Raw genomic sequence first — 24,354 nt, forward strand, 5'->3', positions numbered from 1 at the left:
TTCATGGGGAGGAATATTAGGGTAACAGCAGACCTCTCCACAGAGACCTGGCAGGCCAGAAAGGGCTGGCAGGATATATTCAGGGTCCTAAATGAGAAGAACATGCAACCAAGAATACTTTATCCAGCAAGGCTCTCATTCAAAATGGAAGGAGAGATAAAGAGCTTCCAAGACAGGCAGGAACTGAAAGAATATGTGACCTCCAAACCAGCTCTGCAAGAAATTTTAAGGGGGACTCTTAAAACTCCCCTTTAAGAAGAAGTTCAAGTAACTCTGAACGTGAATGGGCTTAATGACCCCATCAAAAGGCACAGAGTTTCAGACTGGATAAAAAAACAGGACCCATCTATTTGCTGTCTACAAGAGACTCATTTTAGACAGAAGGACACCTACAACCTGAAAATAAAAGGTTGGAGAACCATTTACCATTCAAATGGTTCTCAAAATATACCCTAAAAACTACAGAACACTTCTGAAAGAAATTGAGGAAGACACAAAGAGATGGAAAAATATTCCATGCTCATGGATTGGCAGAATTAATATTGTGAAAATGTCAATGTTACCCAGGGCAATTTACACGTATAATGCAATCCCTATCAAAATACCATGGACTTTCTTCAGAGACTTAGAACAAATTATTTTAAGATTTGTGTGGAATCAGAAAAGACCCCAAACAGCCAGGGGAATTTTAAAAAAAGAAAACCATATCTGGGGGCATCACAATGCCAGATTTCAGGTTGTACTACAAAGCTGTGTTCATCAAGACAGTGTGGTACTGGCACAAAAACAGACATATAGATCAATGGAACAGAACAGAGAACCCAGAAGTGGACCCTGAACTTTATGCTCAACTAATATACGATAAAGGAGGAAAGACGATCCACTAGAAGAAAGACAGTCTCTTCAATAAATGGTGCTGGGAAAATTGGACATCCACATGCAGAAGAATGAAACTGGACCACTCTTGCACCATACACAAAGATAAACTCAAAATAGATGAAAGATCTAAATGTGAGACTAGATTCCATCAAAATCCCAGAGAAGAACTCAGGCAACACCCTTTTTGAACTTGGTCACAGTAACCGGAGAAGGACAGTGTATGTTCTCATTCATTTGGGGAATATGAATAATAGCGAAAGGGAATATAAGGGAAGGGAGAAGAAATGTGTGAGAAATATCAGAAAGGGAGACAGAACATAAAGACTTCTAACTCTGGGAAATGAACTAGGGGTGGTGGAGGGGGAGGAGGGTGGGGGGTGGGAGTGAATGGGTGACGGGCACTGAGGGGTACACTTGACGGGATGAGCACTGGGTGTTATTCTGTATGTTGGTAAATTGAACACCAATAAAAATTAATTTATAAAAAAATAAAAAAAAACAAAGACACTATTATTGATTTTCTGCTTAGATGATTGTGCATTGATGTAAGTGGTGTGTTAAAGTTCCCTACTATTATTATATTATTATCAGTGAGTTCCTTTATGTTTGTTAGCAATTGCTTTATGTATTTGGGTGCTCCCAAGTTGGGGACATAAACATATACAATTATTTGATCTTCTTGGTAGATAGATCTCTCTGTTGCACTATATCATAACAGAGATATATGATATAGCATATATGATATATCATATATGATATAGCACCTTTTTCAACTCTTGTCAAAATCTTTGGTTTAAAATCTCGTTCACCTGATATAAGTGCTGCTGCTCCAGCTTTCTTTTGATATCCATTTGCATGGTAAATGTTTCTCCATCCCCTCACTTTCAACCCTAAGGTATCTTCTGTTCTAAAATTAGTCTCTTGGAAGCAGCATATAGATGGATTTTGCATGTTTTTATCTATTCTGATACCTGATGTTTGCTGATTGAATCATTTAGTCCAATTTTACATTCAGAGTAGTTATTGATATGTGTTTAGTGCCATTTTATTAGTTGTTTTGTCATTGTTTTTGGAGATTTTCTCTGTTCCTTTCTAGTCTTTATTGCTTTTGATCTTTCTTTCCCACCCTTAAGAATTTCTTGCAGGGCTAATTTAGTGGTCATGAACTCCTTTCGTTTTTGTTTGAGAAACTTTACCTCTCTATTCTGAATGATAGCCTCACTGGATAGAAGTCTTGGCTGCATATTTTCTCTGCTCAGCATCTTATCAATATACCATTGCCACTCTCTTCTGGCCTGTCAAATTTCTGTGGAGAGATATGCTCATCTTATTTTGTTATCTTTTGTAAGTTAGGGACTTCTTTTGTCTTGTTGCTTTTAGGGTTTTTTCTTTATATTTTGCAAATTTAACTATATTATGTCTTGGTGTGGCCTGCTTTTGTTGATTTGATGGGAGTTCTCTGTGCCTCCTGGATTTAGATGTCTGTTTCCTTCTCTAAAATAGAGAAGTTTACAGCTATAATTTCCTCAAATAACCATTTTGCCCCCTTTTCTCCCTCTTCTTCTTTTGGGACTCCTATTTTATGAATGTTAGTTATGCTTTATGGAATCACTGAGTTCTGTAAGTTTACATTTGTGATCCAATTCATGATTTTCTTTCCCTCTCTTCATTATTTTCCATAATTTTATCTTCTATATCGTTTATTCATTCATCTGCTTCTTTCATCCCCACGGTCATTATATCCAGTCAGTTTTAAATCTCAGTTATTGCACTTTTCATTTCAGCCTGGTTAGTTATTAGCTCTTTTATCTCTGTGGTAAGGGACTCCCTGGTGTTTTCTATGCTTTTGTCAAACCCAGCTAGTTTCCTTATGATTGACGCTTTAAGTTCTGGGTCAGGCATATTACTTATGTATGTTTCAATTAGATCGCTGGCTGTGACCTTTTCTTTTGTCTTTTGGGATATGTTCCTTCATCTTGGCATTTTGTCTAGGTCTCTGTCTTCTTCTCTATGTTAGGAAAGTTTTTTAGGTTTGCTGCTCCTGAGAGTAATGGTTTTATGAAGAAGAGGTCATATGTTGTCCAGGGTCTGCTGCTTCAGGAAGTGTCTCTGGTGCTGTGTTCTGGTTACTCTATTCCTTAGGTCTGCAGTTTCCCTTTCCTACAGTGGGGAGTGTTTGGACCTTCACCAGAATGTGGTGAGTTTTAACTAAGTGTGCTCTGGTCTGCTTATTAAAAGAGACTTGAATCTGTTTGAACTAGATCTGAAGCTTTGCAGCACTATGTGGTGGTACCTGTGGCCTGCTGCTCTGGTTCTAAGGCATGCTTGCCTGAGAAAAGCAGCACCTGCAGAGCTTAGGGGCATGAGGCTTGGTCTAAGTAGTTTAGGCTGCCACTTTTGGCACTTTGCTACTTATTAAAGTTAGTTTATGCTTAGGAGCAAGGGCGGGAAATGGCACCAGCTAGCTCCTTCATCCCCAGAGAGGGAAGTTCATGTTTGCCACTTCGAGGAAGCCCTCTCAGAAGAGCAGACAACTTTCCCTTGGGTGTCCCAGATGTCCTGCCTCCACACTGTCTGGGTCTAGCTTGCTTGCCTGCCTGGAGCAGTGTAGTGCACTTTTGGTCTCTATCCCAGCCAGGCCTGCTGAGTTTTAAGACTCCAGACTTTAGGGATCTGGTGTGATGAGACCTGCACTGGTCTTCTGGGGGACAGTCTTGTTACATTGGGACTGATGCAAGTTTGGCCCAGAAGCGCACTCACACAGAGTGGGCTCCAGGAAGGAGGAACTGCTGGCCCTTATGTGTCTTAGGTGATCCATGCTATCTGCCTGCTGGCTTATCTGCCTGCCTTCTTCACAGAACTGCAGTGCTCTCAGGGCTCCACATCAGCCATGCCACAGACCTCTAAAACTCTAGTCTTTGAGCCCCACCTGGTTGCAGAACCCCACAAAAGTCAACCCCTTCCATTTTCCCAGCATTTTCCTTGTATAATTTCCTATGCACTCTTCTCTTTCTTTCTCTACCACCAGGGCTCTCTCCCCTCTATAGTACCAATGATCCGTTTCTCTCCCAAACCATGTCTCTGCACTCCTACCACAATGTGGCCTCTTCTCTCCCTCTAGTTGTGCACTTTGTTCTGTCAGTCCTCGGATTGATTTCTTGGGTATTACTAATGATTTGATAGGAATCTAGCTGTTTTTGAGGGATGAGGCAAGTTTGGGGTCCTCCTACCACACCATCTTATGTCCTTCCACCTGAAGAAGGTTGTTAACTCTTCTTTAAATGTTTGATAGGATTCACCTGTAAAGCCATCTCAGCCTGGACTCTTGTTTGTTGGGAATTTCCTGTTAGTAGTAACAAAAATGAATCAGTAATCAGTCTGTTTAGATTTTCTATTTCTTCTGATTCAGTCTAAGAAGATTGAATGTTTTTAGGAAAGTATTTCTTCTACATTGCCTAATTTGTTGACATATAATTTTTTGAAGTAGTCCTGTGTAATCCTTTGTATTACTGTGTTGTTGGTTGTAACTTTCATTTGTGATTTTGAGTCTTTTCTTTTTCTGAAGTCTAGTTAAAGTTTGTGCATTTTATTTTTTCAAAGAACCATTGATCATTTCTATAGTTTTGGTCTCTATTTCATTTAATTCTGCTTTGATTTCTCTTATTTTTTTCCCTTCCCCTAACTTTGGGTTTTGTTCTTCCTTTTCTTTTAGGTGTAAGGTTAAATTGTTTATTTGAGGTTTTTTTTCTTGAGGTGGGCCTGTATTGCCATAAACTTAAAACTACTTTTGCTGCATCACAAAGATTTTGTTATGTCTCCATTTGCTTTTGTCTCAAGATATATATGTATATATTTTTTTACTCTTTGATTTCTCCATTGACTTATTGGTTGTTTAGTACCATGTTGTTTAGTTTCCATGTATTTTTGTTTTTTCCATCTTTTTCTTGTGATTGATTTCTAGTTTCATGCCATTTGGGTATAAAATGTCTAATTTTTATTTCAGTCCTTTAACATTTATTAAGACTTGTTTTGAAGCCTAGCATGATCTATCCTGGATAATGTTTCACATTTACTTGAAAAGAATGTATGTTCTGTTCATTTTGGATAGAATGTTCTGTAATCTATTAAGTCCATCTGGTCTAATGTGTCATTCAAAATAACTATTTCCTTATTGGTTTTCTGTCTGGGTGATCTACCCATTGATATAAGTGGGGTGTTAGAGTCCCTACTATTATTGTATTACTGTGAATTTCTTACTTTATATCTCTAACATTTGCTTTATATATTTAGGTCCTCCTACTTGCATGCAAAGATACTTAAAATTGTTATGTCCTCCTTTTGGATTGATCCTGTTGTGACTATGTAATGCCTTTTTTGGGGGGGGCCTTTTATTGCAGTCTTTGTTTTAAAGTCTATTTTGCCTGATAGAAGTGTTGCTACCCTACCTCTTTTTTTTTTCCATTCAATCCTCTTATGTTTTTGATTGAAGCATTTAGTCCATTTACACTTAAAGTAGTTGTTGATAGGTATATACTTATTGTCATTTTCTTAGTTGTTTTCTGGTTGTTTTTGTAATTCTTCTCTGTTCCTTTCTCTTTGTTTTTTTGTGTTTCTATTATAGGTTTTGGGTTTGTTGTTACCATTAGGTTCATATGTAACAACATATGTATATAGAAGCCTATATTAAGTTTATGATCATTTAAGTTCAAATACATTCTAAATACACTACATTCTTACTCTCTCCCCCTCTTACATTCTGTGTATATGATGTTGTATTTTACCTTATTTTGTGAATCCCTTAACTAATTTTGCCAATATAATTGATTTTACTACTTTTATTTTTAACCTAGTGATTAATCTACTACCTTTACTATATGTTTGCTTTTACCAGGAATAATTTCCTGTCATAACATTTTTATTTGTACTTTTGGCCTTTTCCAAAGAAGTCTCCTTAATTTTTCTTTTAAGGCTTGATTAATGGTGATGAAGTGCTTTAATGGTATTTTGTTGTTATTTTTGTGGTTTGTTGTTGTGGGTTTTTTTTTTAATTTTAATTTTAATTTATTTAATTTTGTCTGGGAATCTCTTTATCCCTCTTTCAATTCTGAATGATAACTGCTACGTAGAGTATTCTTGGTTTTATTTTATCTATTTTTATTTTATTTATTTATTCATTTATTTATTTATTTATTTATTCATTCATTCATTCATTTATTTATTTTTGCTAGCATTTGAGTTTATCCTGCCATTCCTCTCTGGACTATAGTTTCTGCTGAAAAATCAGCAGTTTAATAGCCTTATAGGCTTTCCCTTGTTATGTAACTATTTGCTTTTCTCTTCCAGCTTTTAAGATTCTATATTTTTAATTTTTGACATTTTAATTATTATGTGTCTTGGTGTGGACCTTTTGGTGTTCATCTTTTTTGAGTCTCTTTGTGCTTCCTGAACCAGGACATCTGTTTCCTTTCCCAGGTTAGAGAAGTTTTCAACTATTATTTCTTCATGTAAGTTTTCAGCTCCTTTCTCTCCTCTCCTTCTGCAGCCCCTATAATGTGAATGTTTGTGTGTCCCAGAGGCCTCTTACCCTGTCCTCATTTTTTATTTTTGTTTTTATTTTTTTGGTTTTGGCTGTTCAGTTTGGGTGATTTCCACTACCCCGTCTTCCAGATTTCTGAATTTTTTTTTTTTTAATGATAGTCACACAGAGAGAGAGAGAGAGGCAGAGACACTGGCAGAGGGAGAAGCAGGCTCCATGCACCGGGAGCCCGACGTGGGTTTCGATCCTGGGTCTCCAGGATCGCACCCTGGGCCAAAGGCAGGTGCTAAACCGCTGCGCCACCCAGGGATCCCTTTTTTTAAATTTTTTTTTTTTTGTCTTCCAGATTTCTGATCCATTCTTCTGCTTCCTCTAATCTACTGTTATCCTCTAGTGTATTTTTCTTTTTTTCTTTTCTTTTTCTTTCTTTCTTTTTTTTTTTTTATCTTCAGCTCTGGTGGGTTCTTTTTTATGTTTTCTATTTCTTTTTTGATGTTTTCACTGAGTTCATCCATTCTTAAGTCTGGGAAGCACCTTTTTTGACCAGTACTTTAAACTCATTATGAGCCGGATTGCTTATCTTCATTTCATTTAGTAATTTTTTTCTAAAGTTTTATCTTGGTTTTGTTTGCTTGGAATATATGTTCTGTCTCTTAATTTTGTCTGACTTTCTGTGTTTGTTTTTATGTATTAAGTAAGTCATCTATACCTCCTGGTCTTGAAAGTAGTGGACTTATGTAGAAGGTATTTTATGGGGCCCATAATACAATCTCATCTGGTCACCAGAACCAGATGCTCCAGGGGTGTGCTTTATGTGGGTTGGGTGCACCCTCCTGCTGTGGCTATGCTGATGATCAGGGCTCACTCCCAGCATGGCTGGTTGCAATGAGCAGCAGCAACTACTGTGGGCACACCACTAAGCAGGGCTGGCCCCAATGTGGCTGATTGAGAAACCCAGCTATAGCAGATGTGGTCATGCTGGTGGTGGGTGAAGTTAGCCCCTACTGCAGTTTGGTGAGAAACCAAGCCAAAACTGTTGTGGTTATGCTAATAGTCAGGACTGCCTATCCCCCCCCACCACCAATTTTTGGGGCATGGGCTACTTTGGAGATGTGTTGAACCTGGCCAGGACTACCCACTGGGTGTGGCATGGCAGTAGTGACTTTGGAAGGACTCTGGCCTTCACTGAACCTGCCTGCCAGATATGGTGGGACAGGAGCTGCTTTGGAGGGTTACTTGCCAGGGAGGCATATTGGGTGGGATGAGTTAACAGAACACAGGACAAGCAGTACTAGCCAGGTAGATGGAGGGTGTCAAAACTACCTTTTGCTATTATCTGATCAGTTAACCTGAAAAAGGCAAGAAAGATAGTGTCTGTTAGCACTGACATTCCTGAAGAAAATGCCTAAAGATCCCTACCTTTCCAACAAATACCTAAAGTTAATCAGTAAATCTTTACATACAGTTCAGGAACTTTTCAAACCACTGCCACTGTGCTCTGGTCTAGGAGTTAGTGAGATAGTATGCTGACCTTTTATAAGCAGAGTAGCAGAGACTTAGTTTTTTATACTCCTCCAGTTCTCCTGGAGTTAAGCACCCCTGATTTTTAAAGCTTCAGAGCTAAGCCCCATTGATTTTCAAAGCCAGACCTTATGGGTGTTTGTCATCATGGTACAGATCACCAGTGCTAGGGATGCTCAATTTAGGGCTTGACTCCCTTACTCCTCCAGGGAGACCTCTTGTCTGTGATATTCCTCCTTACCAACCATCCTCAGGTGATACTAGTGCATGCCAATTAAAAGCACTGTTCTAGCCAACATACATCTTGAAGAACAGGCCTGAAAAACTGGTATTATTTGAAATTCCAAAAAATACTTTAGTTTTAAAATTATTAATTGAGACATTATCTTTCAGAGGTTATGAGGAAAAGTAATAATATTGAAATAACTAAAATTCCATGAGAATTTTCAAAGTAATTATCAAATTTGGTTCACTATTGGACACTCAATGTCAAGATGAAATGTCCCCTGTGACTTATCTATCCAAAACTGTTTAAGGTTAACCTCAATCATTGGAAAGTATTTACACAATGGAAAATCAGTAAATCAAATAACATATATCAATCCATGGTTATATCAATGGTAATTGCAGATTCGCATGCAGTTATAAGTATTAAAACAGAGATGTCTTGTGAAATATGACATTTCAATTAACATGTGGAAAAATCTTTTTTTAAGAAAATATTTTATTTATTTATTTGACAGAGAGATAGAGCCAGGCAGCACAAGCAGGGGGAATGGCAGAGGGAGAGGAGAAGCAGGCTCCCCACTGAGCAGGGAGCCTGATATGGGACTCGATCCCAGGACCCCAAGATCATAAAGGCAGACACTTAACCGACTAAGCCACCCAGGTACCCCAGAAAAATCTTTTTGACAAAAGTGAGAAATTACAAATGCCTACTTTGAAATATATGTAGACTATATCGTTTTGTTGTCTTTATATTTATTTACCAAATGATTGAAAGAAAACTCAGGTAAAATATTAATGGAATATGAAAAACAATAAAGGGAAGGGAAATCAGTAGACATTCTGACACTGAGAAGTAACTGACTTGTAATAGAAATTTTAGATCTTACTAACAGCAGTATTTAGGAGTAAGAAAAATACAACTAATGATGAGGAATGAATTATATTAACACACCAAGGGAAGATTTAAATTTCATACTGAATTTGACAGAAGATACCAATATTAAGAAAATGTAATCTCATAAAATACCATTTTAATGAAGATATCAGTCACTTCCCAGGAAAATTTGAAATGCCCTAAAAATTCATGGGTTAGACATGAAAAGAACTTGATTAAGGGTTTCCCCAACAGAAAACAATGTAACAATTTGCATGATATTAGCAATAATAAATTTGAAGAGCAAAGGAAAGTTTCTAAACTACCAACAGTAAAAGACACATTTCCATCAGGCTAAAATAAAGACTGAATCATTTTTCTATTCTCAATAGGCTGTGGTAATACAAAATAATTGTCATATGAAGAAGCAATCAAAGAGCATGCAACCAGGAAATGTGAAAAGAAGACAGTGTTACAGAGATGTGCCAGAGAGTTACTTAATTTTTAGAATTAACATTCTAAATTTTACTGTATTTTGTGATGATAGTAGTAGCATTTATAGGCTTTTTAGAACCTTTGTGATTTTTCTCTTACTAAATCTCTTTTGTATCAATTTTTTTCAAATAAGTGAGCCACATCTCCAAATTTTATAACTTTCAGGCTTCAAAAAACTTGGATCAGATCAATCCTATGAGCTTAGATTGCTGCTCTAAGCATGGGTTAATGATTCTTTAAATGTTGAATAAGTTATTGTTATGTAAAAATATCTGAAATGGAGGAGACTCATCAAACTAATCAGAAGTGTTATAAATTTCAAAATTTATTTTGAAAATTTAAAATGTATTGAAAAAGAAAATAATACACAAAACTACTAATATCAGCCAAATTCAACAGTGATTAGGACTTTCCACACTTTTTCACTATTTTCCTTTTTTCTGTATTTTAAAGCAAATCCCAGATATTCATGTCATTTCATCTCTTATACCTCAATATGTGTCTCTAACAAATGTGGACATTTTCTTACATAGATATTTACTTAGGCAAATATTGGGTCTTACATCTAGCAAAGTTAGTAAGAATTCAGTGTTACCATGTAATACACCCCATCTATAGCCAATTATTCCCAAGTGTTTTCAAAATAACATTTTGTATTGAGTTTCTTTGAATCATGATACAAGCAAGTTCAACACATTTAATTTTATTATAGGTACAAACTCAGACACATTGTGGGTTCAGGTCCAGAAAGCCACAATAAAGTGAACATCACAATAAAGCAAATATCATAATAAAACTAGTCAAATGAATTTTCTGGTTTCCCAGTGGGTATAAAAGTGATGTTTACAATATACTATAGTCTCTTAAGTTGCAATAGCATTGCATCTAAAAAACAGTGTGTGTTTTGATGAAAGAACACTTCATTGCTAAAAGATGCTAACCATCATCTAAGCTTTTAGTGAATATTTTTGCTGATGAAGGGTCTTGCCTTGATATTGATGGCTGCCAACTGGTCAGGGTGGTGGATGCTGAAGGTTGGGGTGGCTGTGGCAATTTCTTAAAATAAGACAACAAATGAAGTTTGCAAATTGATGGACTCTCCCTCTTACAGTTTATCTCACATGTAGTGCTGTTTGATAGCATTTGACCCACAGAACTTCTTTCAAAATTGGAATCCATCCTCAAACCCAGCACTGCTTTATCAACTGGATTTTTGTAATAATCTAAATCCTTTGTTGTTATTTCAACAATCTTCACAGCATCTTCACCAGGGGTAGATTCCGTCTTAAGAAATCACTTTCTTGAACCAATTCCTCATCTGTTCAAGTTTTATCATGAGATGGCAGTAATTCAGCCATGTCTTCAGGTTCCCCTTCTAATTCTAGTTCTCTTGCTATTTATACCACATCTGCAGTTACTTCCTCCACTGAGGCCTTGAACCCCTCGAAGTCCTTTTTGAGGACTGGAATCAACATTTTTTTCTTCTTATAGATTTTATTTATTTATTATTTATTTGAGATAGAGCAGGCAAGCAGGCATGCAAGCAGGGGGACCAGTAGAGGCAGGGGCAGAGGGAGAGGGTGTTTCAGGTAGACACCATACCAGCCACCGATGCTGGGCTTGATCTCCCAACCCTGAGATCATGACCTGAGCTTAAATCAAGATTCAGACACTTAACTGACTGAGCCACCCAGGCACCTCTGGAATCAACTTCCTCTAAACTCCTGTTAATGTTGATATTTTAACCTTTTCCTATGAATTGCAAATGTTCTGAACGGCACTTAGAATGGTGAATCCTTTCTAAAAGGTTTTTAATTTAGATGAATATAAAACCTTTCTAGATGGATTTTGCTCAGATCCATCAGAAGAATTGCTATACATGGAAACTATAATTTTATGAAACTTGTTTCTTAAATAAGTCTTGAAATTCAAAATGACTCCTTGATCTGTTAGGATGAATGTTGTGTTAGCAGGCATAAAACTACTGATCTCGTATATCTCCGTTAGAGATGGACTGACTAGGTGCATTATCATTATCTTTTTTTAAAAAAGATTTTATTTATTTATTCATGAGAGACAGAGAGAGAGAGAGAGAGAGAGAGAGAGAGAGAGGCAGGCAGAGACATAGGCAGAGGGAGAAGCAGGCCCCATGCAAGGAGCCCGATGTGGTACTTAATCATGGATCCCGGGATCACACCCTGAGCTGAAGGCAGACACTCAACCACTGAGCCATCTAGGTGTCCTGGTGCATTATCATTATCAATGAATAGTAATATTTTGAAAGGAATCTTTTGTTTATTCTGAGCAGTAAGTCTCAACATCAGGCTTAAAATGTTCAGTCAACAGTGTTGCAAACAAATGTGCTGTCATCAAGATTTTGTTTTTCCGTTTATAAAGCAAAGGTAGAGTGGATTTGGCATAATTCTTAAGGACCCTAAGATTTTCCTATGGTCAATGAGCATTAGCTTCAACAAAAAGTCACTAGCTGCATTAACTTCTAACAGAAGAGTCAGCCTGTCCTTTGAAGCTTTGAAGCCAGGCATTGACTTCTCTCTAGCTATGAAAGTCCTAGATGAGATCTTCTTCCAATATAAGACTATTATGTCTTATATTGGAAATGTGTTATTTAGTGTAGCCACCTTTATTATCTTAGTTAAATCATGTGGATAATTTGCAGCAGCTTCTACTTCAGCACTTGCTTCTTCACCTTGCACTTTGATGTTAGGGAGAGAGGTGGCTTCCTTCTTTAAACTTTATGAACTATCCTTTGCTCCTCTGCTAGCTTCAAACAAGAGTTAGGTCCTTGCTCTGGATTATGCTTTGGCTTAAGAAAATGTGGTGGCTGGTTTGATTTTCTCCGTAGACCACTAAAACTTCCTCCATATCAAGAATATAATTGTTTCACTCTCACCATTTGTGTGTTCGCTGGAAAAGCACTTAAAATTTCCTCCAAGAATTCTTCCTTTGCATTTACAATTTGTGACACAAGAGGCCTTGCTTTTGGCCTGTCTCCACTTTTGATATGCTTTTCTCACTAAGCTTGGTCATTTCTAGCTTTTGATTTAAAGTGAGACACATGACTCTTTTACATGACTCTTAGAGGCCATTATAAGATTATTAATTGGCCAAATTTCAATATTGTTGTTATCTTAGGTAATAAGAAGGCCTGAAGAGAGAGAGAGAGAGGTGGGGGCACTGCTGGTCAATGAAGCAGTCAGAATACATACACTTTCTCAATTAAATTCACTATCTCTTATGAGCATGGTTTGTGATTACCCCAAACAATTACAATAATAACATCAGTGATCACTGATCATAACTTGCCATAACAATTATAATGAAGAAGAAAAACACTGAAATAGTATGAGCGTTACAAAGTGTGACACAGAGACACAAAGTGAGCTTAATGCTATTGGAAAACTGGTGCTGATCAACTTGCCTGCCACAGGGTTTCCACAAACTTTTAATTTATACAGAAGCAAAAACCAAGACCCCACAATATCTGTAAAATGCCATAAAACAAGGTACGCCCGTACACTTCTAAATCTCTTCTAATGTATCACTTGTTTTTCCTGTGTCACTTTTTGCAGAACCAGCCAGTCATCCTGTACAAGGTCTCATATTTTGGAAGTCTCTTTGCTTTTTCTGGTGTTATTCAACTTGTTCTATCTGCCTTATTTCTTATAGATAGAAGTTAGTTCTGGGCTAGTGGTTCCAAACTTGAGAGTGCATTAGGATACCCTGGGGGGGCATGTGAAACATAGATTGCTGGGTCTAGCCCCAAAGTATCTCATTTAGGTGGTCTTGGCTAGGGGCCAATAATTTGTATTTCTAATAAGTTCCCAGGAGATGCAGTTACTGCTGACATAGTAGCCATTGTCTGAAAACCACTGCTTCTAGACTGCTCATATTTTTAATGATTCTAAGATTGCCTAATATATTCAATAATGAATAACTAATATATATACTTTTAGAATTTATTTACTTATTTTTTAAAGATTTATTTATTTATTTATGATAGACACACACACAGAGAGAGAGAGAGAGAGAGAGAGGCAGAGACACAGGCAGAGGGAGAAGCAGGCTCCATGCTGGGAGCCCGATGCGGGACTCGATCCCGGGACTCCAGGATCACGCCCTGGGCCAAAGGCAGGCGGCAAACCGCTGAGCCACCCAGGGATCCCCTATATTTTTAAAACCTGACTGAATTCAGTAAAGTTATAGGATAACAAATCAATATACAGAAATCTGTTGTGCTTTAACTATACTTGAATTTAAAAAAATCTTGTTTCTATACACTAATAACAACTATCAGAGAAATTAAGACAACTATCTCATTAACAATTACATAAAAAAAGAGTAAAATACCTAGGAATAAACATAATCGAGGAGGTAGCGAAAGACCTATGCACCGAAAAGTATGACATTGATAAAAGAAATTAAACCAACACGAACAAATAGAAAGATATTCCCTGCTGATTGATTGGGAGAAATAATATCATTAAAGTGTCCTTAATACCCAATATAACCTACAGATTCAATGCAATATTATCAAATAAATAAAATTTATTTAGACACATGAAAATTCAATGGCATTTTTCACAGAAGTAGAACAAATAATCGTAAAATTTGTATGGAGCCACAAAAGACCCCAAATAGCCAAAGCAGTCTTGACAAAGAGAAACAAAGCTGTATGCATCATGCTCCCTGATTTCAATATGTATTAAAAACCTATAGTAATTAAAACTATATAGTATTGTCATAAAAACCAATACATAGGATCAGTGGAACAGAATAGGAAGACCAGAAATAAATCCATGCATATATGGTCAATTAATTCATGATAAAGCCAAGAACAGACAATAGGGATAGACAGCGTCTTCAATTAACAATGTTGGAGTACGTGGGTGGCTTAGTGGTTGAGTATCTGCCTTTGACTCAGGTTGTGATCCCAGGGTCCTGGGATCAAGTTCCACATCAGGCTCCCCTCAGGGAGCCTGCTTCTCCCTCTGCCTATGTCCCTTCCTCTCTGTGTCTCTCATGAGTAAATAAATAAAAATCTTAAAAAAAAAATTTTTGGAAAAATTGGACAGCTGCTTGCAAAAGAATGAAACTAAACCATTATCTTACACCATACACCTAAACAAACTTAAAATGGATTGAAGACTTGAACATAAGACCTGAAACCATGAAACTCTGAAAGAATATACAGGTGGTAATTTTGATGTCTGTGTTGGTGATGATTTTTGGATTTGACACCAAATGTAAAAGTAAACAAATGGGACTACATCAAACTAAAAAGCTTTTGCACAGTGAATGAAACCAACAACAGGAGAACATACTTGCAAATGTTATATCCAATTAGAGACCAAGATCTGAAATATATAAGAACTCCTACACCTCAACACCAAAATACCAACCCATTCAATTACCCCAAACCAAGTGCAGGGGATCTGAATAGATATTTTTCTAAAGAAGATGTACATATGGCCATTAGGCCCTTGGAAAGATGCTCAGTATCACTTTATCAGGGAAATGCAAATTAAAACTACAACAGGGTATATGTTAGTTTACAGTCTCACCAATAGTGCACAAGTGTTCTCTTTTCTCCACACTTGTGCACTGTTGGTGAGACTGTAAATTGGTCTATCCATTATGGAAAACAATATGAATGTTCTTCAAAAAATTAAAAATAGAAGTTTCATATGGGGGCACTTGGGTGACTCAACTGGTTAAGCGTTGACTCTTGGTTTTGGCTCAGGTCATGATCCATGGGTCCTGAGATCGAGCCCCACGTCTGGCTCAAAATAGAATCTATTTGGGACTTATTCTCCTCTTTCTCTCCCTCCTCCTCTACCTTTCCTCCTCATGCATTCTTTCTCTCTCTCCCTCTCTCTTTCTCTAAAATATAAAAATCTTAAAAAATAAAATGAAATGAAATAAGTTTCATATGATCCTCCAATTCTACTTATGGGTGTTTGTCTGAAGAAGATGAAAACACTAACTGGAAAGGTTATTCACTCCCATGTTCATTGTATTATTATTTATAATACCCAACACATGGAAGCAACCTGTGTCCTTGATGGATCAAGAAAACATAGTGAATGTATACAGCAGAATATTATTCAGGTATAAGGAGGTCTTCCCATTTGTGACATGAACCTTGAGGTCATTCTGCTAAGTGAAAAGAGTCAGAGAAAGGCAAATATCGAATGCTCTCACACTTGGAATCTTGAAAAACAAAACAAAAAGTCAAGCTCAGATATAGAAAATAAGTTGATATATTGCCAGAGTTGGAGGAGGATGGTCAGTGGACAGGGAATAGGTGAAGGGAGTCAAAAGGGACAAACTTTGAATTATAAAGTAAGTCATAGAGATGTAATGTACAGCATGATGACTCTAGTTAATAATATACTGCATATTAGAAAGTTAGTAAATCTTAGAAGTTCTCATCACAAACAATTTTGAAATTATATATGGTGGCAGTGAAATATATCAAATATCAAATCATTATTATATACCTGAAACTAATATAATGTTGCTTGTCAATTATAGCTCAATTAAAAAGGAAGTAACTGACAAGGTAAATTTTTAATTAACAGTTTATTTTATTTTTTTTAAATCCTAACAACTTTTTTTTTTTTAAGATTTTACTTATTTATTCATGAGAGACACACACACAGAGAGAGGCAGAGACACAGGCAGAGGGAGAAGCAGGCTCCATGCAGGGAGCCTGATGTGGGACATGATCCCGGGTCTCCAGGATCAGGCACTGGGCTGAAGGTGGCACTAAACTGCTGAGCCACCCGGGCTGCCCCTAGCAGTTTAAAAGTTAATTTGAATTCTGTACAGCTCTAATTGTTCACTTTTTCAGAAACATTTCTTATCTTATTCCCACTATGTGCCTGACATTGTGCAAAGTTATAAGGATGGAAAAGGCATGGTCCCTGAGTGACCCCAACCTCAAGTAACTCTTAGGCTGTGTGGAAGATGGACATATAAGCTAACTTGTATAATACTTCATGATCAGTGCTGTGACAGAGCTGTGTTCAAACTAATATGAAAACATGCATGTCTTCCACTAAATTCATGAGATTCTTCCCTTATTTAGGGCATGATAAAGAAATAAAAGGTTTGTCTTTATTTCCCTTGGCTGCGTGAATCACAAATGGCCCCTCTGGCCTCAGCTCTTCTATCAAGCATGGTGGTGTTGCTGTCCGAGCCATTCTATGCTCTGACCACAGAATAAGCAAACAGATTGAGCCTCCTTTTTCTAGGAGCAGGCAGCAGTGGGGTGGCTTTCTAGGTCCAGAGCTACCAGTTCTATAAGGGTGGTAAAAATGTGAGAAAATCAAAGTGTAATTGTATTTTTCAAGAGGTCTTTGCTAAGGAGAACTACAGGTTATGGAAAAATGAAATACATAATTTAGGCAAAAATATACCATTGGTCCTGTGAACACCTGTGTTATGAGGATAAGCAAGGTTTCATCTATAAGGCCTAAGTGGTGATTCCTTACATTTTTGTTTCTTTTATTTTGTGATTTGATTTGGGCGCACCTGGGTGGCTCAGTTGGTTAAGTGTCTGCCTTTGGCTCAAGTCATGATCTTGGGGTCCTGGGATAGATCCCCACATTGGGCTTCCTGTTTGGTGGGGAGCCTGCTTCTCCCTCTCCCTCTGATGTTCCCTCTACTTGTGTTCTCACTTTCTGTCAAATAAATAAAATCTTTAAAAAAAAAAAGATTTGATTTGGAATTTTTAAAAAGATTTATTTATTTATTTTGAGAGACACAGAGACATAGGCAGAGGGAGAAGCAGGCTCCCCACTGGGAGCCCGATGCAGGACTTGATTCTGGTATCACACCCTGAGCTGCAGGCAGATGCTCAACCATTGAGCCACCCAGGTGTCCCTGATTTGGAATTTTTAAAATTACACTTGGAATATGAAAATGATTGCTCCTGAAATAAAGACTTCTTAGGGTATGGTCATCCAAAGTTCTTAATAAAATAAGGTAGGGTTATGGTGTAAAGACTACCATATTTTATGTGGGTCACTAAAAGGCTATAGTAATTTTTATGGCTTGTTTCTGTTTTATCATCCCAATACTCATATTCCCCATTTTTTTAAAAAAAGGACTTTATTTTTTAAAGTAGTTTTAAGGTCACAGCAAGATTGAGAGGAAGATGCAGAGATTTCCACATACCTCCTGCCCGTATGCATGTATAACCTCCCCCATTATCAATGTCCACTTAGCAGAGTGGTACTTTTGTTATAATTGATGAACTTACATTAATAAATTATAAATACCCAAAGTCCATGGTTTATATTAGGAGTCGTGGTATTGTCTGTTCTATGGGTTCATAGAAATATATAGTGACATGTATCCACCATTATAGTATCATATAGAATATTCCCAGGGCCCTAGAAAACCTCTGTGCTTTGCCATTTCATCCCCACCCCACTCCCCAAACCCCTGGCAACCAATGATCTTTCAACTGTTCATAGTTCTGCTTTTTCCATTATGTCTTATAGCTCAAATCATACAATATGTAACCTTTTCAGATTGGCTTCTTTCACTTAGTAACAGGTATTTGGTGTTCTTTCATGTCTCAATTAGCTCATATCTTTTTAGTATTGAATCATATTCCATTATCTGGTTGTACCACAGTTTATGCATCCCTTCACCTACCAAAGCACATCTTAATTATTTTTGTTTTAGCAATTCTGAATAAAGCTGCTATAAACATCCCTGGACAGTTTTTTTAGACATAGGTTTTTAACTCTTTGGTTAAATACCAAGGAGCATGACTGTTGGTTCATATGATAAGAGGATGTTTAATTTGTAAGAAAAAGCTAAACTGTCTTCCAAAATGGTTGTACCATTTTGCATTCCCATCAGCAGTGAATCATTTCCTGTTGCTCCACATCTTCACCAGCATTTGATGTTAATATTGAGGTTCCAGATTTAGATTTTGGCTATTCTAATAGGTATATGGTATCTCACTGTTGTTTTAATTTGCATTTCCCTGATGACATATGATGTGGAGCTTCTTTTTATATGTTTACTTGCCATCTATCTTTCTCCTTTGGTGAGGTTTCTCTTAAGGTTTGGGGCCCATATTTTAATCAGGTTGTTTGCTTTCTTATCATTTAGTTTTTAGTGTTCGTTGTGTATTTTGGCTAAAAATCCTTTATCAGATTTGCCTTCTGTAAATATTTTCTCCCAATCTATGGATTGGCTTCATTCCCCCATTTTTAAAGGCCAGACCGTTTTGTAGAAAATGGGACACTGCTAACAGTCTTAAATGCTATTTCTATAGAGAACATTTCTTTGTTGCTGTGAGAGGAGAAGTAGAGGTCATATGTTGATACCTATCTCAGCCTAACTTGAAAGAAAATGCAAATTAACATGAGAAGTAGAGAGCAATTATAGTGTTTAATTCCATGTCAAATGCCATATATTTTAAGAGTTCACAGTTTAGAGAAACATTGAAGTAGACTGAGGTAGAAGAGGGAATCTTCATGAAAATTAAATTTACTTGGATTGGCCTTGAAAGCTAGTTGTATCTTCAACAGTGAGAGAGACAGGAAATCACATTCCAGCTGAGAAACTAGATTCAGAGTTATACAGTTTCAGTTTATATTATAGGGGGAAAAATTGATTATGCTTTAGATTTAGTTATGAATATCCTCAGATAAGACTGAGTCTTCTTTACCTGGAGGAACTAGAGGTACAAATCTGACTTCATTCCAAATGACTGTGTTGATAGTAGACAGCTGGACAGTGCAGTTTCACATGAAATGTTGAAAGAATATATTAGCCCAGCATATTTGCATTCAGATGAGTGTATTGTAACATTTTTTAAATGTTGCACATTGGCATTAAAAAATATATACAGTATATTTTTCAAAACTATGGAATATTTCCCTTTATTAGGTAGATCTACCGTGTCGATAATTTGAAATATTATAATATTAGACATGTTTATATCTAATTTGTAAGAAAAACCCATACTGTCTTCCAAATATAAAATATATTGTTTTTAAACTTTTAACTTTATTTTTATGTCTGTGATCTATTCTACTTTTATTATTCTTCCTCCGATTATGTAGTAATAATATATTAGCATAATCCTCACAACATGCTACACGTATGTTATCATTGCTCCCAGGCATTTCGAACACTGCCGATTTAAAATTTTCCATTGTGAGGTTCTTTCAAAAGCATTTCACTTTGTTGATTTGAGAATGCTAACGCTGTTTACAGAGATCTTAATCTCATTTCTTGAGGCCACCTATGTATCTTAAGTTCTCATAGGTGAAATTTGGGTTGTTACTCTGGCCTTAATCATGATTAATTTCTGTGCCACTCTAGACTCAACTGCAAAGGACTAAAACTCAGATTTAAGCAAAGAAAGACTAAGGGGGGGAGGGGTGTGGGAGGGGTACAGTATCACACAGCTGATGGGTTAATTTCAGGCACAGTTGAATCTAGAATCTCAGATGACATTATTAGCACTCTATTCTGCTTAGCCTTGCTGTATTCAACTTAATTTCAGTTACCCAGAGGTAAAGTTGGGGCACAGCTGGGTTAGAGAAGGTTGCTGCCCTGGGATTGGCACTCTCACCTGGTGGAACAGAAGCTGTTCCTGAAAGGAAAAGATGCCACATGGACAAAAAAGTAGGAGATACCACAGCAGGACCCATGGTTGGTCTTGAACCCTATTGTTGAAGTTTGTGAGAACTGCACTGATCGGCATTTATCTTCCGTTAAGCTTTAGGAAGCATTAAGCTTAACGTGATTCTGAGGAAACCTAGTTCTTTTTTTCTGCCAAAATTCAGGGCCATCATAAGACTCACAATTTAAAAACTGATTTTCAAGACGTTGTCTTATAATTAGCACCCCTTAGTATCAATATTTTGTGTAGTCCTTGTTGGGCACATCTATTAAATATATCCACCCCTTAGGTTCCTTATCTGTTGAAAACATTACTAATATGGTTAGACTGACTAAGCCCTGAGGTCATTTCTAAGGATATGTGTGATTCAATGATTCTTTTGCAAAGGTGATTAAAGGTTAATCTGTCTTCCCTCCTTCCCTCCCTCTCCTTCCTCCCTCTCCTTCCTTCCTTCCTTCCTTCCTTCCTTCCTTCCTTCCTTCCTTCCTTCCTTCCTTCCTTCCTTCCTTCCTTCCTTCCTTCGAGTATATTGAGTGGGAACTATCTTTGCTCTCTCTCGAAAAGCTAAATTCGATAGAACTTTCTGTAGTGTTAGAAATGTTCCCGCAGCTATGGAATACTGGTAATGCGACCAGCATGACTGGGGAGATAGATTTTTCTTCTCATCTCCCTTCATTCTGATTCAAATGAAAACAGCTACAACTCTGGGATTCACTTCTTTCAGCAAGATTTTTGAGAAACCGATGAAATTAAAAGCTGCATTTGTATGCTGTGCGATGGATTTAAAAGCAGCAATCTGCCCCTCTCTTTCCAGTCTCCGGCACATAGCTACTCAAGCTACGAGTCTGGCAAAAATGAGAGCGTAGACCGAGGTGCCGAGGACCTGTCCCTGAACAGGGGAGATGAGGACGAAGATGAGCACGACGAGCACGACGACTCGGAGAAAGTGAACGAGACCGATGGCGTGGAGGCCGAGCGGCTGAAGGCCTTTAATGTGAGTCCGGCCACCCTCCCCGCGTGGCTTCCTTTACCGCTTCACTTTCGTGTTGTTGCTTGTTGGTAAATGTGGCTATTCTAGAGACATGTCTGTTTAATTTACAGAAGGATTTAAAAAGTACATGAAACACTCTTTGCCAACCAGACACCAGAATTGCTGTGTTTTGTTTAGAATTTTAAAGCCAAATGTGAGCTGAAAACTGGATTTGTGTTGTGTGAGTATGCATGTTTACCTAGTGGATGAGGGGCCTCGGCTTCTTCCTCGGAAGAGTATGCCTGTCACCAGTTATTTCTCCCGCCTTCCCGGCTTATCTAATTATGCATGACAAGAGAGTCCATTGTTTTCAGAGATGATTGCACTGTGCAGTGTCACAGTGGAGCAGTCGCATTTATCCTTAATGGAGAATTTTATGGGGTGCTTAATTGTCACAGTGTACTGTTATTTCCTGATTTTTTTTCCCTACACAATAGTCTATACTTTTCTGTCTGTGTGTCTTTCTGTCTGCCTCTCTCTCTTTTTTCTCTCTATTTTTTTTTAATCCAACCAATTCGAAAGCCGTTAAAAGGGTGTTTGCGTAAAATCTCTGGCTTTCCATGGCAAAGTTCTCCAGTGCATAAAGCAGAAAAGAGTATTTTCCTATCGGTAATCAAGACAGGAAGCTAGGAACAGCAGAGAGCAGTCCTCCAAACCCTTCTCCTCTGTCTCCCTCTTGCCAACAGATGTTTGTCAGGCTGTTTGTAGATGAAAACTTGGACCGAATGGTCCCAATCTCTAAGCAGCCCAAAGAAAAGATCCAGGCTATCATTGACTCATGCAGGCGACAATTCCCTGAGTATCAAGAGCGTGCCAGAAAACGTATACGTACTTACCTCAAGTCCTGCAGGCGGATGAAAAGAAGTGGTTTTGAGATGGTGAGTTTTGAATTAAAACACAGCCCTAGATTCCATCAAAATCCCACATGTAAACCATGACACTATTTTTTTTTTCATCTTAGTGTCTTTTTTTTATTTTTTCCATAATGTCAGGTCCAAGGGGTTTTTGTTTGCCTGTTTGTTTTTCCCCCCTTCTCCTTTTCATCTTCCTGAAGTATTTACCCCCTTTGTCACTCAATAAGGAATACCTGGTGAGACCAGTGCTCACAGGCACACGTGGTACCATGTCATGGAAAATGACGGTGATATGAGTAAAAACCAATGAGAACCAGCATCTCATTTTTGTTTGTCTTCTGTCACTGCTAAAGCAGATTAAAGTTAACCAAGTCTCCAACTGAAGCACAAGTCGTTGCTTTAGATGGCCCATGAGAATGGCTTTCTCTGGAACCAAAGAAAATGGATGAATCCACCTAAGTAATACTGTTTTCATACCAGTGGTTAACAGGTAGCATGCCTTGAAAGTAAAGATTAGGGAAATGAAAATCCTCATGTGAAAAATAAGGTTTTGTTGTACATGGTGTATTTGTGTGCTTGTGGATGGTAACATGAGCTTTCATATTCATCTGGGCTTTACAGATGGATGAGATTTTGTTGACATCAGATTGTTTGCAGATAGAAATCAGTTATCAATGGTTTCTGAACTTTGTTCTATTTCAGCTGGCTCTAATTGTTATTCCAAGGAATAGTGTATACATTTACAATGTGCTTTTTAAATTTTTGTTTTTTAATGCATGTGAGCAGCAATGTATTAGAAATTTTCTGAAGCCATTTCCCCCCTTTTCTTGGCTCCATCAAAGCTAAGAACTGTTAGTGTTTGTGATCAGTGTCTGTAATGTGTTAGTTGTGAAGGGGTGGTGCTGGTGAAGCTAGGAGAGGTTTCATAGATGTCATTTGGAGAAATAGTTTTTTAGATCCAAATGCAATGACAAAAGCAGTAAATCCACTATCAATATATTATATATAAATAATATATATATAATATATAATATATATAATATAATATATAATATATCAGTCCTTCCCCACTGGCTTGTAAAAATACCTTCAGTATTTATTTATTTATTTATTTATTTATTTATTTATTTATTTATTTAGATAATTGACAGGGGTAGGGGAATGGACGGAGAGGGAGGGAGAGAGAGAATCTTTTTTTTTTTTTTTAAGATTTTATTTATTCATGAGAGACACGGACAGAGAGGCAGAGGCACAGGCAGAGGGAGAAGCAGGCTCCATGCAGGGAGCCTGATGTGGGACTCGATCCCGGGACTCCAGGATCATGCCCTGGGCCAAAGGCAGATGCTCAACCACTGAGCCACCCAGGTGCCCGAGAGAGAAAATCTTAAGCAGGCTTCACACCCAGCATGGAGCCTGACACAGGGCTCAACCTTATGACCCTGAGATCATGACCTGACTTGAAATCAAGAATCTAATGCTTAACTGATGGAGCCACCCAGGTGCCCTCCTTGTATATCCTATAAAACAGAATCTTTATAGACTCTCTGACTTTAAGAGAGGCAATCTGCCTAGTTGGGACCAAGCTCAATGTTCAGTCCTCAGAGAGCCTGGTTTGGAGTTCTCGATCTACCACCCTGGAGCTGTGTGACTGGCACATTGCTTCAGCTACCTACACTCAGATGCCTCTAGTAGAGGTGGTAACTCCTAATTTATAAAGTTATGAGTATTATATAAGTTGTCACTTGTAAAGTTCTGCAAGCCATTTCTGACACATGGTAGTCACTCAATAAATCTTAAATCTGAAAATATTTTAAATATTATTTAATCTATCATCTGATGAAAGCTTCCCAAACCGTTTATATTAAACAATCACAGAATACTCCATTTAAGTATTTGTTTACTTCTCAGAATAACTATATTGAAGCCAGAGTTTGTAGTGCATAAGTCATTTTAAAATAAAAATGGCATTGCTATGCCTGATCAAACTGAATTATGGCAGGAGAGGTGGCACAGAATAAAAGAGAAGGAGAGTTTGAGGAAATTAAAGCTATTTATCCCATTACTCAGTTATTGAAAAATTATTATTGCCTACTCAATAGGAAAAAGATGGCAGGCAGCGTAGCTAAATAGGTGTAAAAGTCTAGAGTCCTGGCATTGACTTTTAGTTCAGAACCATTTAGCAGCTGATATAAAATTGCAATTGAACCTAAATATGTCTCATTCAGAATAGAATGTACAACATATACTTTCCTTTTTCAG

The 24,354-nt window shown here is 37.5% G+C and overlaps 1 protein-coding gene across 2 annotated transcripts in view; it reads left to right on the forward strand.

Moving 5' to 3' along the window:
* NOL4 (nucleolar protein 4) overlaps positions 1 to 24,354 on the forward strand; it is a 400,678-nt gene that overhangs the window by 271,348 nt on the left and 104,976 nt on the right. The window contains exons 7-8 of one of the 2 annotated variants that reach the window (XM_055324042.1): positions 21,026 to 21,205; positions 21,928 to 22,119. In XM_055324042.1, the coding sequence (XP_055180017.1) occupies positions 21,026 to 21,205; positions 21,928 to 22,119 (372 nt within the window). The remainder of the gene's footprint in view (positions 1 to 21,025; positions 21,206 to 21,927; positions 22,120 to 24,354) is intronic. The other variant, XM_055324043.1, reaches the window with a different exon arrangement.

Source organism: Nyctereutes procyonoides, unplaced genomic scaffold (genome assembly GCF_905146905.1).
Source record: "Nyctereutes procyonoides isolate TBG_1078 unplaced genomic scaffold, NYPRO_anot_genome, whole genome shotgun sequence".
Lineage (NCBI taxonomy): Eukaryota > Metazoa > Chordata > Mammalia > Carnivora > Canidae > Nyctereutes > Nyctereutes procyonoides.